This window comes from Alosa pseudoharengus, unplaced genomic scaffold, assembly GCF_046254945.1.
Source record: "Alosa pseudoharengus isolate Yale_2024_CS ecotype anadromous, Long Island Sound unplaced genomic scaffold, YU_APseudo_1.1 YU_APseudo_1.1_scf_19, whole genome shotgun sequence".
In the NCBI taxonomy this organism is placed as follows: Eukaryota; Metazoa; Chordata; class Actinopteri; order Clupeiformes; family Clupeidae; genus Alosa; species Alosa pseudoharengus.
The window spans coordinates 36,737,830-36,755,031 of NW_027468657.1; the positions used below are offsets into that span (position 1 = coordinate 36,737,830).

General features: G+C 40.4%; 1 protein-coding gene across 4 annotated transcripts in view; it reads right to left on the reverse strand.

The window, feature by feature from the left end:
• Positions 1-1,456: 1,456 nt before the first annotated feature.
• The window catches only part of zbtb49 (zinc finger and BTB domain containing 49), a 35,526-nt gene continuing 19,780 nt past the window's right edge, over positions 1,457-17,202 (reverse strand). For 2 of the 4 annotated variants that reach the window (XM_076292645.1, XM_076292644.1), the window contains 5 exons: positions 12,002-12,075; positions 11,369-11,451; positions 7,962-8,123; positions 7,333-7,401; positions 1,457-5,564 (listed from right to left, as the gene is read on the reverse strand). In XM_076292645.1, the coding sequence (XP_076148760.1) occupies positions 5,068-5,564; positions 7,333-7,401; positions 7,962-8,123; positions 11,369-11,451; positions 12,002-12,075 (885 nt within the window). In that variant the 3' untranslated portion in view covers positions 1,457-5,067. Of the gene's footprint in view, positions 5,565-5,610; positions 5,949-7,332; positions 7,402-7,961; positions 8,124-11,368; positions 11,452-12,001; positions 12,076-17,202 lie in introns of those variants that run through there. The other 2 variants (XM_076292646.1, XM_076292647.1) reach the window with 2 other exon arrangements.

The window sequence follows — 17,202 nt, forward strand, 5'->3', positions numbered from 1 at the left end:
CTCTGCTCTGAGGTAAGTTCTCCAAGATGATTTAAATTTTTCACAGCATGTACCGATGTGTGGGTGTACATCACATGTAAACATCTGGGTCAAAGGACAGGCAAGATGGTGGCCTAGTACATCAGAAATTGTGTGTTTACCACTCACTCGCATACACATAGAATGTTTTTCATATTACTGAATCTGCCCTACTGTCGATTCTTGTTCTTGTGCCCTCTTAGTCCTTCTTGTTTCTTCTGCAGCATTTGACACCATCAATCACCTCATCCTTTGGAAAACATTTGGAGAATGAATTTGGTCTGCGGGGCCCAGTGTTAAAATGGCTCACATCCTTATTGAGTGATAGAACTTTTTCAGTAAGGATAAGAAGCTGTTGTTCATGCTCTTCTCCTAATATGTGTAGAGTGCCCAAAGGTTAAATATTAGGCCCTTTTATTTTTTATTATACACGCTCCCCCCCCAGCTCTATATTCTGTTATGCAGATGACACTGCATTTTACCTACCCCTGATAGTGCTTGCTCATTGGAAAACCTATTTGACTGTCTTAAAGGAGAAATCTGGCAAGTTTCCGCATAGATCTCCATTTCTCGAGGTTACCGAGTACTGTCGTTACAAAAAATCCTGAAAACAATCAGTTTTACCTAGCTCCAGTTGTTACAGTCAGCAGCTAACGTAGCCAGTGAGTCTGTGAGCTCCCATTTACATGCCCAGAGTGTAGCGCTGTAGCTACCTGGTTGGATTAGGCATTTAGGGACTATTCAACTATCCAACGTATCCAACTTGTTATAGTGCTCAGTTCAAAACCCAGAACCCATGATGGTGTGGAGATGCATTAATGCCTATGGCATGGCCATTTTGCACACCTGGCAAAACAAAATCAAATCTGAATGATGTACACAGGTTTTGAGCAACATATAGTCATCCAGACATTGTCTTTTCAGGGAAGACCTTGAATATTACATAATCTCCGTAGAGAAAGTCCAGGTGCTAAAATGCCCTGTCTGCAGTCCAGACCTGTCTAATTGGGTGCATAATAGAATGTGGGGGGGGGGATTAAGAAGCCACATTTCCTTCTCAAAACTCAATCAACTTGTCTTATCAGTTCCTAAACATTTACAGAATGTTGTTAAATGAAGAGGTGGTAAAAATTTTCCAACTTTTTTGAGACATGTTGTTGGCATTAAATTAAAAATGTTCAGACATATTTTTTTTCCAAAAAAACAGTTCTCTTCTTCAACAGTTGATATGATGTCTTTGAACTATTCTCAATCACATATAGAGTTGATATGATTTGTAAATCATAACATTATTTTTTTAATTCACATTTTACAAAGCGTCCCAACTTTTTCTGAATTAGGGTTTTAGATGTTTTGGCACTCAGAACTGAGCAGCACATTTCTCAAGCATTGTGTGACAGGACTGAAAACTTCTTTGAAATAGTCACACAGTTCCGGGTTTAGTAGGTCCGACAAGTTTATTTCACACGTATAGTGTGAGCAATCAAGTCACAGCTTCACCGTCTGACCGTAAAATGTGAGCACACAAATCATGAACTTTGGCTTTACATCGCATGATAATTACTCATACAGTGAGAGTAAGAATTTAACAAAAAACATAAATCGCAGTGTATGCCCAGTTTATAGTGCTCCTATGTCAATTCACAACTCCTTTCTGTTCCCCACTCTGGACTTCAAACCAAAGGAGACCACACCTTCTCTATAGCTGCTCCCTGGCTCTGGAATGGTCTGCCTTCCTATGTCAAGTCAGGGGTCAGTTTTCCAAAATATTTAATCTCACAGGCATTTTGTGTTAATTGATGACACAAATGATGTTAGGGGTATAATGCTGAATTAAAATCTGCCTTTATGTCCAGCTCAAAAGTATCCCATAATGCCTCAAAATTTAGAAATCCAAGATAGCCATCACCACCACGCTAAAATCTATTGAAGTAATTGGGGCAATTGCTCTGTCATTAGCTTAGCCACTTTTTAGAGTTTAACACGGTTTTGAATTCGCCGGTGACGCAAGAAGTCACGTGACGTCTTAAGCTCCATTGCTGTGTTATATGTACCTGTGGTTTAACCTGTTGCTGCGTTTTACCTTGATCTCAATTGCTGTGTCTTCAAGGAAATAACCTACTGGTTAGCGCTTCGGACTTGGAACCGGAAGGTTGCCGGTACGAACCCCGACCAGTAGGCGCGGCTGAAGTGCTCTTGAGCAAGGCACCTAACCCCTCACTGCTCCCCGAGCGCCGCTGTTGTTGCAGGCAGCTCACTGCGCCGGGATTAGTGTGCTTCACTTCACTGTATGCTGAGTGTGTTTCACTAATTCACGGATTGGGTTAAATGCAGAGACCAAATTTCCCTCACGGGATCAAAAGAGTATATACTTATACTTATATACATCATACACGGCCACAGCAATGAAGAAAAGTTAAAGTGATTGATAATGACTGACTATTATTGTGTTACATGTTCCAAATGTAAAGCACTTTGAGCTGCATTCTGTGTATGAAAGGTGCTATACAAATAAAGCTTATTATTATTATTATAATTGCATGCGGAATGGACAGTGTGCAAGATCTCTTTTAAACTACTGGTAATTATAACACAACATTTTTATTTTATTTTGCTGCAACAATCAGAAAAACATATCCCCCAAGATCCTGAAATGCGTCCACCATTAAGTTAAGACTGCATCTGCTGGGTTAAAATTCAGAGTAGTTCTAGTTTAACCCGAGTTTAACTTGGAATCAGCTAGTCGTTACACAGCAATCACGTTCAACTTAGTGCTCAGCTGCGTGTTAAACTCCAAAACCTCGGTTATAAGGAGTACAATATGGTTTTAAATTGCAGCGCAGCTAGCGCCATGCTAACTGACAGAGCAATTATTGGCCCCTTATGTGTTTGATGGCACAAAATAGAAACTTGAATGAAATTTTTTTTTATTATAGGTTTTCATATATTAGGAGTCCAATGCCATATTCAGAAACTCCTTCAGAAAATTGTTTTATTATAGAAATAATTTACTTTATTTGCAGTTTGTTTTTGAGATTTCCAATGTGCTATGTATGATGGAATGTTTGGCACTGGGTTTGGCTATCCATTCTCGATGTTAGCAGGCTTCCAACTCGCTCATAGCTTTGATTTTGTTTGGTCAACAATATTGCACATGCTTTGCACAGACAAGTGCACATCAGACCGGTTGTAACATAAATGAACAGCGGCAGCTTGCTGGCACCCGAGAGTTTTAGACATGTGGAAGTACAGTGCAAGTACAGAGCAGGCTAGGGACGTACGTACTGGTGTCATCCACATTGTAAAAGCAGATTTTGGTGAGTATTTGATGATGAGTGATCATTCAGAATGGCTTCCGTTTTAGGCATTCAGGTATGTCAGGTTGAGGATGGGTCTGGGACAATGAAGTATCTGCTGAAAAAAAGTGCTGTGGAGAGCCCGCAAACTGTAGCGCTTAGCCTCTTGACACCCATGCGGAGTCTATGCAAGCACGGCACATGCTCAGATGGGAAGGCAAGGTACTTGGAGAGATATTAAGTTGCCGCTCTCCACGTGAGTGACGGAGGCAAAGTGGGACCCACAGGGGCCAGTGTGGCCACATGTGGACTTGTAATGGTAAGGGAAGGTTTTTTTGTGAAGGGTTTCATGTGACGCCAAACTACAAGAACTACAACTGTGGAGCCAGGCGGGGAAAAGCACAAGCTACAACAGTGTGGGGTATTGAGGGAGAGGAATGCCGTGCTCAGACCGGGTAGACCGTGCTGTCCCAGAGCTTGGGTGGGTGACTTCTCATGCTGCCTCAGGCAGTCAGGAAGGAGGCTGCGCAGGGCCTTTTGTGGCTAACCTGGAGCCAGAGTCAGTGCTGGGGAAGCTCTGTGTGGCAGCACAGGCTGGAGTGCAGCGGCATCTTTCTTTTGGAAACCCAGTGCAGCCCTAAGCCATGGTTGAGCACTCTGTTGGCCGCAGCGATAAGTTTGATGAGCTTGTCAGCTTGTAGGAGCTGCAATTTTAAGTGCCCAGAAAAGCTTTTACACAGGCTTGGTGAGTAGTGGGGCTCTGCCTCCACTCGTTGGTCCCTGTGGGGAAGACAAGCAAGTTCAAATGTGTGACGGGTTATGTGTATGGTTGTACCTTCAGATGATTCATCTGTTTTTGAGACCATGAATTAAATACCCGCACTAGCATCTTGGATGAGACAGATTAAAAGATTCAATCTCAAGTCAAAGTAAAAGGAAAAGTTGCATATAATGCATCAAGGTGTGTAACTGTAGGAAACTTGGCAACCTGCAGAAGACTGATGATGATTGGGAATGTGTCGATGTGTGCAGATCTACCTGTACACACTATGAAGGACTGTATACAACAACAATCTGACAGTAGATATGTTAAAAAGTACTTAAATAAATAAAAAACAACCAAATACCTATTTCAAACTGTTTCTTCACGATTAGTATCAACCTTGTTCTGTATCTTATTTGGTTGATTAATTATTCATCATTAATGGCAATAATTTTCACAATATGAGTTTCAAGCAGTTTCTTCATATTTTATGTCATTGGATTCCCCATGTATGAAAGAAACATATCTTGGTTAGTCAAAAATGCTTCAATAGATTTCAGCCTGGTGATGGCAGCCTTATTGGATTTCTCAATTTTGAGGCATTATGGGACATTTATGAGTTGGGCATAAAGCAGATTTTAATTCAGCACCCATCAATACCCCATTAAATCATGTATGTCATGAATTAACCCAAAATGCCTTCAGCACTTTAAATAAGCACATTTTGAGAAATTCTGTCAATTCTTCAGCCCTACACCTTTTACCACAATAGTTTGTGACTTCAAACGCTACAGCTCAATTGGTGCTATAAAAGTAATTAAAACTCAACTGAATTGAAATTTCTTAAAATGTTAGAATGCAGTGACCTCATGTAAAGTTTCCAGAGTTACACTGATATGCTCAAAAATATGCTCATTGCTCTTAGTGAGACTACCAGTGGTCTGGCTAGTTGATCCACTGTGATTACTAGAAGAGAGAGCGGAGTTGGTGCTATGGGTCTGCAGCTTGCAAGCTGGTAGCTGGTCCATGGTCACCTGAGAAGGGGCAGAAGGAAACTTCAATTGAAAGTGGGTTTTTTGAGCTAGTGTCAGAAACAGGGTATTTGCCAGAGTGAGCAGCAAGAATGCGTCTGGGCACAGTGTGCTGCAACTCCATGACTGTAGAAGAGGAACTTTGTTCAGTGGGAACATCAGATGGAGGTGCCGTTTGTATTTGTTGAATTCGGGAGCCATAACGTTGGTTCAAAGTTCTTAGTGCTTTGACAGTCATTGCTGGGTGGGATTGTGGAGGTTTGTTTGCTTGATCAGTCTCTTTCCTGTCAGAACTGTGACCAACTCCTGTGACAGATTTATAGTGGATGCTGTGGTGCTGACGGAGAACAGCAGACCGCGTGAAACTTTTACCACACATCTCACAGGAATAGGGCTTTTCACCCGAGTGTGAACGGATGTGTCGCCGTAGATCACCTGTACTTCCAAAGCTCCTACCTATGGAAACACAGAAAGTAAGTAAGTAAAGTTTATTTTTAGAGCACATTTAACCACAGCTCACACTGACCAAAGTGCTGTACATACGGCTCCCACACACAGCTGCGTTCCGTCAACGCAGTGGGTGTTCCCGACGGTAGCTATGCAAATGACTTGAAGTAAAACCGTAATGTGATTGGTTGGTGCCGTCCGTAGATTGGCTTGATTGCCCTCTGTCGGTGCAGCAACAGCTGAACTCCTCAACGCGAGCGGCGGGAGAAACGCGACGCAACGGACCCACAATTCAGTTCGGCAACGGATCACGTGAGCCCATGTAAAGTGAATGGGATGCGTCTCCAGCAACGCGATGCACGCAGCTGTGTGTGGGAGCCGATAGTGCATCAGCTAAAAAAAAATAAAAATAAGATAAAATAATATAAAATAGATAAGTAAATACACATACAGATCAATGATTTAAGCCAGGGGTGGGCAACTAATTTCCCCAAGGGGCCACATGACAAACTGGGACTGTTGAGGAGGGCCGGACCCAAAATACCAAACTCAAGTCTGAACTCAATTCTGTTCAATTCTATTTTGTTCTTGTATAACATTAAGTAAATCATATGGTTTTGTTTACTACTCGTAAGAACAGATGAAAATGTGAGGGAGACAAAGGAAAAACAGCAATATTTAATCTGTCCAGTATTTAATCCTCATTCTCGAAAATGATTATTTGACATTTTTTTTCAGTTTTCAAAGACTGATATTAAAAAGTACTACAATATCTATACAATTAGGCTAGGCCATGAAAATGTGAAGGAGTCAGTACAACCAGGCCTGTGCCACCATTTCATCAACACTCAGCAATATTTCATCATTAAATCATTACCATCATTAAATTAACTCTATGCAGAATTAGACTATGAAAATGTGGAGCAGACAATAGTAGGCTGTCATTAGTTAATCAACATGCATAAATAAAACTATTTCGAAAATGTAGGCTATGTTTTTGCTTTAACTTTATCCACAAAACTGTGATTGGTCAACTCGCCCTGTGTGTTGAGCAGGCTGCTTCAAGCAACCTGTGGATAGTAGCATCATACCAGTTCGCTAACATAAGCTTTGCGAATAAACTCAGACATATTTTGGTTACAATGACGGGGTTATCCGATTGTATACGGTCTATCTGCCAGTAACGTTTTGAAATGAACACTTCGTATCGCCAACGAGCAGCAGTATACATTAGGAGTTCGTTCTAACAACCTTTGCGGTGGTGAGCCACGCAGACATAAGAGACACAAAACTTTGAAAGGTTTAAGCCGACATGAAGGCAGCTGCATTGTGTCGACGCAGAAGCATAAATTCTATTCACCAGCACATCAGTGAGGGTGTTTACGAGTAGCCTATGCATCCACGCACAAATGTATGGGCGTACAATTAGCAGTCGCTTCCAAATAAAAGCAACAATATTGATTTGTGTGCATTATCTCTATACTAGGCTCTTGACTATTGTTTTTTCACGGACCTACGCGGGCCGGTCAGGGAAAGCCCACGGGCCGGATGTGGCCCGCGGGCCGTATGTTGCCCATGTATGATTTAAGCTAAGATGACATCCACAGACAACACTTAATTACAGACATAATAGGGTAAGACAATTAAAACACAGGGAAGGCCAATGTAAAAAGGTGTGTTTTGAGCCTGAATTTGAATAATGTGATTGAAGGGAATGTGAATTCTGATGGCAGTTGGTTCCACAGCTGAGGGCCAGCAACAGAAAAGGCTCTGTCACCTTTTTGCTTAAGCCGGGACCGTGGGACATGGAGGAGACCTTGGCTGGAGGATCTGAGGGACCAGGGGGCTACATGGGGATGAATGATATCAACTATGTAGACACAATTCTTAATTTTACACCGGCTTCGTTGGCAATAGTTTGTACATTATGACATACTTGGTAATATGACCTCACATGGTAATATGACCAAACTTTGGCCAAATGATCTCACAGACACCCCTTTTCTGCACATATAGAATAGATACTGTTTCAGGCCTCATCCACACGAGAATGAAATGTTTTGAAAACTGTATTTTTACATATTCAAAAAGTTTTACGTCCATATATCATTGTTTCCAAAAAATAACCTCATCTAGACAGAAACACTTTAATGCATATGCCCGGCCAGTAGGTGGCATCTTTGCAGTGAAAAGGTTTCACTCAAATTCACAAAGAAGAGACGCCACCACCTGGAGCATACACATACTCCATACACTGGAGCATCTACTCCTCGCCACTTTGCTGCAATAACTGTCTGATGTCACATTTATCGCTTTTTATTTCATTTATTTTACTTTATCATTCTCAATTCTCATGTGAATCATTTTTCATTCAAAAGACATAAGGGAAATTCTAAGATTCCTTACCGCAGGTTTGGCAGCTGTGAGGTCTGTCTCCGCTGTGACGAATTTTATGCTTTTGCAACTTTCTGTGCATGTTGAAAGACTTGCCACACTGGTCACAAGTAAATTCTTTATCCGTTGAGTGTGTCTTTTCATGTTCTTTCAAGTTACAAAAGTTACTGAAACCTGTAGAGTAAAAAAAAATGACAGAAGAATGAGATACAAATCTACATGATACATGGACTCTGGTTTGTAGTTGAGCTAAAACCTGCTAGTATCTATGTTTACATATAACATATGTGCAACAAGTACAATTATTTTTTAAAGATGTCTTCAACCTCGATAACATGTCTGTAGTGTTTCCCATACATCAGGGATTCCCAAACTGTGGTACGCGAGCTGCCACTAGGGGTACGCGAGATGAAAAGGGCAATGTCGGAAAGGTGTTAGAAATTATTAATTAATTAATAATCGAATTAATTCATACATAATAAATAATTTTTAATCGGGTTATGATATGGAAACGTGAAATTAAAGGAAAACATTTGAAAAATATATAGTAGGCTATGTTTTCATTAAAAAATAGCTACCCACAATGCACATGATTTCCTGCGGGCAGCCAGAATATCTGACGCGTTAGTTTCGTGGAAATATAGACTAGGTAGAAGGCTACGCAAACATGGAAAACTGTCTAAAAACAGGGACACTGTCCAAAAGGACTAATTAAAGCGATCGAAGAGGAGTAGCGAGAGAAACAGAGCAGGAGACAGGTAACAATGGGATGGGGGCAGAATGATGAAGGTGGAAGTGGAGAGCAGGGGGATAAAAGAAAGGACAAGATAGAAAAGACTGTGTGAAGAAAATGTGGATTGGGAGACAGAGTGTGGTTTGCAGTGAGGTGCCAGTCTATTGTTGTTCTCCACACTGTTTTTTTTAGCGTGCAAGCTCATAGACCAGTTGCACATTTTGAATTTGTCATCATGTAGTGCGGCTAATTAAACATGATGCCTGGAATGCGTCAATAGAATGTGTTACGTTTTATGTGTCGGATGGTGGGGGTACGCGAGCCGTCAGGATGTAAAAGGTGGTCCGCGGGGAAAAAAAGTTTGGGAACCGCTGCCATATATTGACCGACACACAATGATTTTTTTCTATATACATTTGCTATATTCGCTGTCCAAGTCGGCTACCACCACAAATACACGGTGTTCCAAATTATTATGCAAATTGGATTTAAGTGTCATAAACATTTATATGCATGAGATCATCGTGGGTAATAATGCTTGATTAATGTTCCAAACAAAGTAGCAAAACAACCAGGCAAGTTGGTCAAACAAACAATTTAGCTTGCTAGGACATTTGGGGAAATACCACTCTCAACTGGATGTTACAGCAGAGATGAAATGTGCTCTCTCTCTCTCACAACGTGCTGTGAATGATTGGGGTCGGCAACATTTTGTGACATTAAAATAGGGTCAACTGTCAAAAAAGGTTGGGAACCTCGGGAGTGAGTGAGAGATAGAGAGATCATAGACAGACGGGCTTTCATTGTTCACTATTCATAAGCCTGGTTTCCTGGCAAGCTGTTGCTGAGTCTGCAGGTCTGAGCCTTTAGGCTACAATAGGGTCACCTGCCAAAAAAGGTTGGGAACCTTATTGTATAGTTTTTGTGTATTTTATTGTATATTATTATTGTATAAAGGTATTTTTGTATATTTCATTGTATTTTGAACAGTGTTTGAGTATATTTGAGACCAGTCAAATTCCTTGTTTGTATACACAAACCTGGCCAATAAAGCTGATTCTGATACCGTTTGCCAGATGGAAGCAGTTGATGGAAGCTGTGGTTATGAGGGCTGGGGTCCTTATTGATTTTCTTGGCTTTACTGATGCATTGCCTATTGTACAGTCCATTCAAGTCTTGTACAGTCACATCCACAGATGCCTTGAGCTGTATGCACAACCCTTTGCAGTGCTTTACATTTAGATACATCTTAGATCTCATGTCAAACTTTCTTAACCATCTGGGGGAGACGTTGTTGGGCCGTTTTAACTACATGGTCAGTGACCAGGTAAGGTCTTCTGTGATGTTGATACCAAGGAAATTGGAAGTGTCTGACTCTTTCTACAGTAGAACCATTGATGGTGGTGGGGTCCAGCTAATCTTTTTGTCATCCTAAAGTTCACAATCAGCTCTTTGATCTTAGCAACATTGAGAGATACAGTAGGTTATTCTCCTGGCCTCACTGTGGCAAGTTGTTGTTCTCACCCTATGACCAAGATGGAGTTGCATAGCATGCATAGCCATGCAGTCAAGGATACACAGGGAGTATAGGAGGCTCAGGACACATCCCTGAGGGCACCGATGTTGAGGGTCAAGGAAACTAAAGTGTTGGAGCCCATTCTCTCTACCTGTAGTCAAGCTGACAGGAGGTGCAGGATCCATGCACAGACTAGGGTTGAGACCAGGGTAGCTCTACTTATCAGACCTTTCTTGACCGTGTTAGCTGGTCTTCTTGTTTATGTTTTTTTGCTTCTTTGAGGGTGTGCAAAGTCAAGGCAACTGTTGTGACTCAAGCAACTAAGCGCTTTGGTGAAACTGGCAACTAAGCGATTTGGTGGTTTTGTTTGGGATAGACCTGGACTGTTTTAGTTGGGACAAAACTCTTTAGGATAAATCCAGTGACTGCCTCAGTGTAGTCATCTATGTAACAAATGGACACATCTCCCAGTCAATGCAATCAAAACAATCTTGCAATGCACTGTCCAATTGGTTAGACCAACAGTAACAGTGGGTGCAGCTTGCTTCAGTTTCTGCCTATTTAGGTAATACCTTCCTCAGAGATGCCTGATTGACATATCCAGTGATGAGGAAAGCAGCCTCTAGATGTAAGTTTTTGGTATTGCCAATGATCTTGTAGTTCTTTAAGTGCTTAATCAGTATCGGCTTGGGGTGGACAGAACACAGCTGTCGCCACAACTGCTGCAAACTTTCTTGGTAACCAGAACTGACTTCAGAGGCTGAATGTTTCTTGTGTTACACCAACTATTTTTGTTCATGATGCTCACTCCCCCTCCCTTGATGAATTAAAATGTTTTCTGAGTGATTCCACATTTCAAATTGGTTGTGTATGTGCACTGTTCAATCAACATTCCAAACAAAGAAGCAAAACATCCAGGCGAGTTGGTCAAGCAAACGAATTAGCTTGCTAGGACATTTGGGGAAAATACTGTACCACTCTCAACTGGATGTTAAAGATGCGCTCTCTCTCACAACCTGTTGTGAATGATTGGGGTCGCCATCAAAATAGGGTCACCTGTCAAAAAAGGTTGGGAACCCCTGGGATATGTGTTAAATACTAGAGTGAAAGAGTGAGTGACAGAGTGAGACAAAAAAAAAAAATCACTCAAATTTCAATTGAACCGCTAACCTCGTCCGCAAACATCACACAGATGAGGCTTTTCCCCTGTGTGGATGACAATGTGACGCTGGACATCCCCTGAGGCAGCAAAGCTATCAAGAAAGAAAGGTCACGTTGATCATTACATTTTGCTATTGTTTGTGTAGTTACATTCAGGCCAACATACAGCTACAATTAAAATTGTAGATGTTGGGGTTGGGGGGGGGGGGGGGGTGGTGAACTCGAGAAAGAGAAGTAGGCTTACACATTGATGACAGTGACGTTGAAATATCATTGGTTTATATGTAAAGGTTAGGTAGCCTAAGGTGAATTTGAAAGGGATAATATATTGTCCGCCAGTCATTATTGGAAAATAAGTCTTGACAGGGCGAACAGGATCCCGACACGAGGTGGAGGGGTCTTGCTTCGTCCTGAAGGGACTTATTTGACCCAAATTATTGCAGAATTATTGCAGATTATTTGATCTGAAAATCGGTATGTTCATCATACTGAACACATCTTCATTTTCATTTAATTTACAATTTAAATATTATATTTACATTTAGAAAAATCATAGTTAGCTTTTTGAAACAAAAAAAATAATTAATCTTTCAACTACTGAGCAAATTCAAATGTGTATATTGATAAAAGTGTTTTCAGTACCTTTTTCCACAGAGTTCACATATGTAAGGTTTTTCTCCTGAATGCCGACGTAAATGTGTCTGCAAATTACCTGACTGTACAAAAACATAAAACATAATATTTAGTCAAATTGCAAATAATCAATATTTTATTTCATTAAAATATTTTCATGTTATTATACCTAGTTATATTAATCATATAGGTATAATAATATACCTAAACAAACTTTAATTGCTAGCTGGATCATTCTATGCCAAGAATGATCGGACACCTTTGACCACTCAATTCGTCCCCGCGAATGCTTGGATGATCTAACGGGCTTCTTTCCTTGCCGTAATTGCATGTCCTGTACCTCGATCACCAAGACCAGCATATTCACATATCCAGCTGGTGGCCCAACCAGCTACACCAGCAAAGACCAGCAAGAGCTGGAAGAAAACCAGCAAAGACCAGCTAAAACCAACTACCAGCATAAGCTCATTTGTAGCTGTTTCAGCAGGGTAAGGTTATTCACGTAACCCCGGTTCTCTGATAGCATGAGTCAGGTATCTCACTAGACCACCCTCCTTGCCGGTGGCGAGAAGAGGTTGATTGGCTAGACTGAAACAATGATGTTCTGCCGTGGATTATAAGAGAGAAGGAAGTACCTCCTCTGCATTGTATACATCAGTCGTCCAGCCAATGATGGCTGGCATAATGAAATATGGCTTCTGGGGAACCCACGAGGGGGCGTTTAACCGCATATCAAACTTGGTTAAAAAAACACTTTTTGGCTATTCACTCAAGTAGTAGGTGATATTGCCAAATAAGCATGCTAGTGATGCAGGTGGTCTCATACCGGTCAGTTTGATACCAAACATAACGCTGTTGGAGCATAATTGAGTACCGAAGTCTGACGTAGCGTTTCCATGACTGCAGAATCACTGGATCTAAACAAACTTTCGAAGTGGCTTAAATAGCATTGAATGTAGACATGTGGCATCATTTCTAGCTAATAAATTGTTTTAAATGTAGGCTATAGCCATTTAAATGTGCTTTACCTGCTAGGCACATAACACGGATTCCCTGGCAGGTGTAATATAAAGAAACAAAATTCCAGTGGATATTTCACGTCTTCTCAAAGACTGGCGGCTGTTAAGAGTGATGTTTTTTGCTTAAAAAATAAAGCCAAAATACGTCCGTGAATTTAAGGATTTTAACCGCATGCTGTGAAGTTACATGCAGATCTCTTTTACATAGGAAACCCATGCTAAAATAAAACTCTGTAGTCACAAATTTGATCGTGTTGGTATGAATATATGTTGTAGTATGTGATTCCTACAGTGTAAAAAAATATACTAACATCTTAGAAACGTTGTAAAATTATTGAAATAGATTAAGAAAGCCACCACTAATGGTGATTTCAATGGTTAGATTGATTTGTTTAGATCCAGTGAAATTGCTGCCTTGGCAACGCTACGTCATGGCTTCAGGACTCTATTAAGTGTATACAGAATGACAACATCGATTTTAAAGTGTCACGAAAATGCCCATTCGGACGAAAGCACTAAATATGTCAAAACTATATTACCGCACCATTTCCCAGAGTGTGACTATGCTTTTTATGAACCATCAGGGTCCCCTTGATACATCTAGCATAGTGACTTGCTTTCATACCAAAATTCCCAGAGGACTCTGCTAGACTACATGGGAGAATTTGCCCCTATGACTGCAACAATCTACACAGTGTAGCAGCATCCAGTTACAGCGTTTTATTGTTTGTAAATTCGATCTGGCATTCTGGAAATGCCGAAAAAAAATCATCTCACTGACAATATCTTCTACAGGCCAAAATGAATGGGCTGCAACCAAGTCTGTGTCAGGGTGCTGTGGGGTTAAAGAATATGAATTAAATATGAATGCTATTCTACTTTTTATTTTTATTTTACTTTTTATTACAGTAAGATACTTTTTATTTATTTAATTTATTTTTGACATATTTTAACCTGGTGTTTGTATTAATGTCAATTTCCTACAACATGCACCAGGATGCACCGAATCCTACCCAATCACAATACCCCTACCCAATTTGCCTGTTGTTAATCCTTCACCCCTACAACAAAAGCATTTTCATTGTGTACAGGGGGGATAAGGCACGAGAAGTTTGCTATTTACAACAGCAGAGTAAAATATAAATATATCGAGACTCTAGAGGGAGCTCTACAGTTGAGCTGGCTCTTGAGCACAGAATTTCATTACTTATAATTCATTTTATGAGTACATGACAATAAACTACTTGAACTTGAACAATGTTTTCATACATTTTACCACCCTTGAGGTTTCATACATTTTACACTAAAAAATGGCTCATCACGGAGGCCATTCTTTTAAAAGTGGAAAAATGTTATCCTCTCTGTCGTCGCATAGTGTAGGCTATATCGTGTGGTAGGCTACAGTTAACGTTACTAGTAACCAAAGATTATAGAGCGCTACACTGGTAACGGTAACTTTATTGATACAATGAACAGCAGCTGCGTTTATGTTAAAAAATAGCTAACATTAGGCTATTAAAAAATATATGGTTTACAGATAGGCTATCATTTGGTGCCATTTAACATTGTGATTTGTTTACATCTTGTCAGAATCCATCATGGCGGACAATGAATATAAATTAATCTTATGTTAATCTTTGTTTAAACTGGTTTAACTAATCCAGGGTTATAATTAAGATGTGCAATGAGTCTCTGGTTAAGCCAGTAGGGCTGCAGCTATCGATTCTTTTTGTAATCGATTAATCTAGCACTTTATCGATTGATTAATCAGATACATTTTTTTTGCATTTTTAAACAACCAAAACAAATAATGCATAACGAAAATGATGTGGCTGTAAAATGATCAAGCAATTGGCACAGAGTTATTTATTCTAACTCCAACATTTGGCTCCACAACTAAGCCAATTATATGCAATTTACCCATTTAGTGTTTATAAGTGCCAGTGCCAACAATTAAATAATGTTCAATTGTGCATGACTGAGCTGGGCGAACAAAGCTGCCCATACTATGTTGTGAAGTGCTGGGAGGGAGAAGAGGGAAAGCAATTTAATTTATTAATATGCACAACAAGTTTCATGCTGTAATCTAGACCTGACATCAAAGTAAATACCTGTTTAATGTAGATTTCTACACCTGCAGCATTTACCATTAGGCTACAAAAAATTAGCCTAGGCTACCATTAGGCTACTAACAAATAATTTTACCATTAGGCTACTAAAATATTATTTCTGGAGTGAGCCTATTTGCTATGGTGACCTAGCAACCTGTGTGTGTGTGTGTGTGCACGCGTGCGGTGCATTAGGGAAGATGAGGGTGCATGCATGTGTGTATGTGAAGGGGTTCTTTTTTAGGCATAGCCTACTCTCTTGCAATTGAACGTGAATAAGTTTACTACTTAAAAACATCAAAGCTAAACACCATATCACGGCATCGCTACAAATACAGTATGCGATTAAAATCAGCGGACATCAATGTATAGGCTACGTAGATAGATAGATAGATTGATAGATACTTTATTGATCCTTTATTGATTGTTTCAGCGACGCTTGGTGAAACAGCATGGAGTGTATGTTTTCGGTTCAGATGCTTGTTCTCTTACTTTTTGAGTATGTAATGATCCTAAAACTTTACTTGAAAACATCTTGACTCTGCCATCGCGCGAACTAAATTCAGAATGTATCACGCGCTAGTGGTGTGCTTCCTGAACAACAGTCCGTGTGGAACAATCTGATCCCTGCGCGTATAGTGCGCGTCATAGGAATTTAACGAGGCTTCGAGGCAGAGTTTTTGCCTCGAGTAATTTTTGTAATCGAGTTTATCGAGTAACTCGATGAATCGTTTCAGCCCTAGTTGCCGGTTCGAACCCCGACCAGTAGGCACGGCTGAAGTGCTCTTGAGCAAGGCACCTAACCCCTCACTGCTCCCCGAGCGCCGCTGTTGTTGCAGGCAGCTCACTGCGCCGGGATTAGTGTGTGCTTCACCTCACTGTGTGTTCACTGTGTGCTGAGTCTGTTTCACTAATTCACAGATTGTGATAAATGCAGAGACCAAATTTCCCTCACGGGATCAAAAGAGTATACTTGTACTGTAAAACCCACCCTAAAACCCATCTTAAAAAAGCTTTATTCCTAACCAGCCCATCTTAGAATGGAAGACAAACATGTGTTCAGTATGACTGGATTATTAAAAGTTTGTACTGTATGCCCGTTAGTTATGTAAGGCCCTAGATTTAGGGAAAAAATGCAAAACTGTTGATATTGGGGACCCTGTAAACAATTGTTTTGTACCCACATGGCATCAATCAGTATTTTTTCTGCAAACACAACATTTGATGTCTCCACAACAAACACACATGAAGACATTAAAGGGATGTTCTGTAACTTTTCTTTTCTTGGCCGATTTCTCACTTTTGTTGCCACATTTCCCTCTATGGAGCTCCCCCTAAAGCTTTGGTGTGCATACTGTACTTCACAACCGCCTCTTTGGTCTTTTCGCTGGCTCTGCCATGATGAACATCTAAAAAATGAAGCCATCTTATAGCTAGCCGGCATGGCTAACCGGTCCAACACCAGCATGAATAACAGATTAACCAAACGTGACAGTACAACGAATCCTTGCGATACTGGGTTGGAGGAGCTGGTAGGGGGACAGTCTTCTGTAATAAACTAATAATAAGCTTTAAAGCTCTGTAATAAACTAATAATAAGCTTTCACAGTTCTTCATGTCAGGTCAGCAACGTGAACGTTAATGTCAGCAACTGAAATCTCAGATTTGTCCGCAGATTTGTCCGATTTGATGCTCGTTGATGCAAATCAAAGCGGCTAATAGGCTAACTGAAAAACACACCATGCCAATCTCTAGGTATGGTGAAGGGTATGTGATGATGTGGGGCTATTTTAATTCCAAAGGCCAAGGGAACTTTATCAGGATGCATAGTATCCTGGATCCATGAAATAAGTGGCCTTAAAAAATAAAAAATCTGCCTGCCTCTATGGGAATTTAACATAGGGGTCAAATACGTATTGCCCCTGTAATTTAAGGAAGAACATTTATTTATTTACGATACATTCTTCATTCACTAAGAAAATTGTTGTCCTTAAAGGTTGGACTTTTACTCATTTAAGGCATGAAGACCAATTTCTAACAGATGATTTTATATTCCTCTTTTTAGTCAACTTTAGCATGGGTT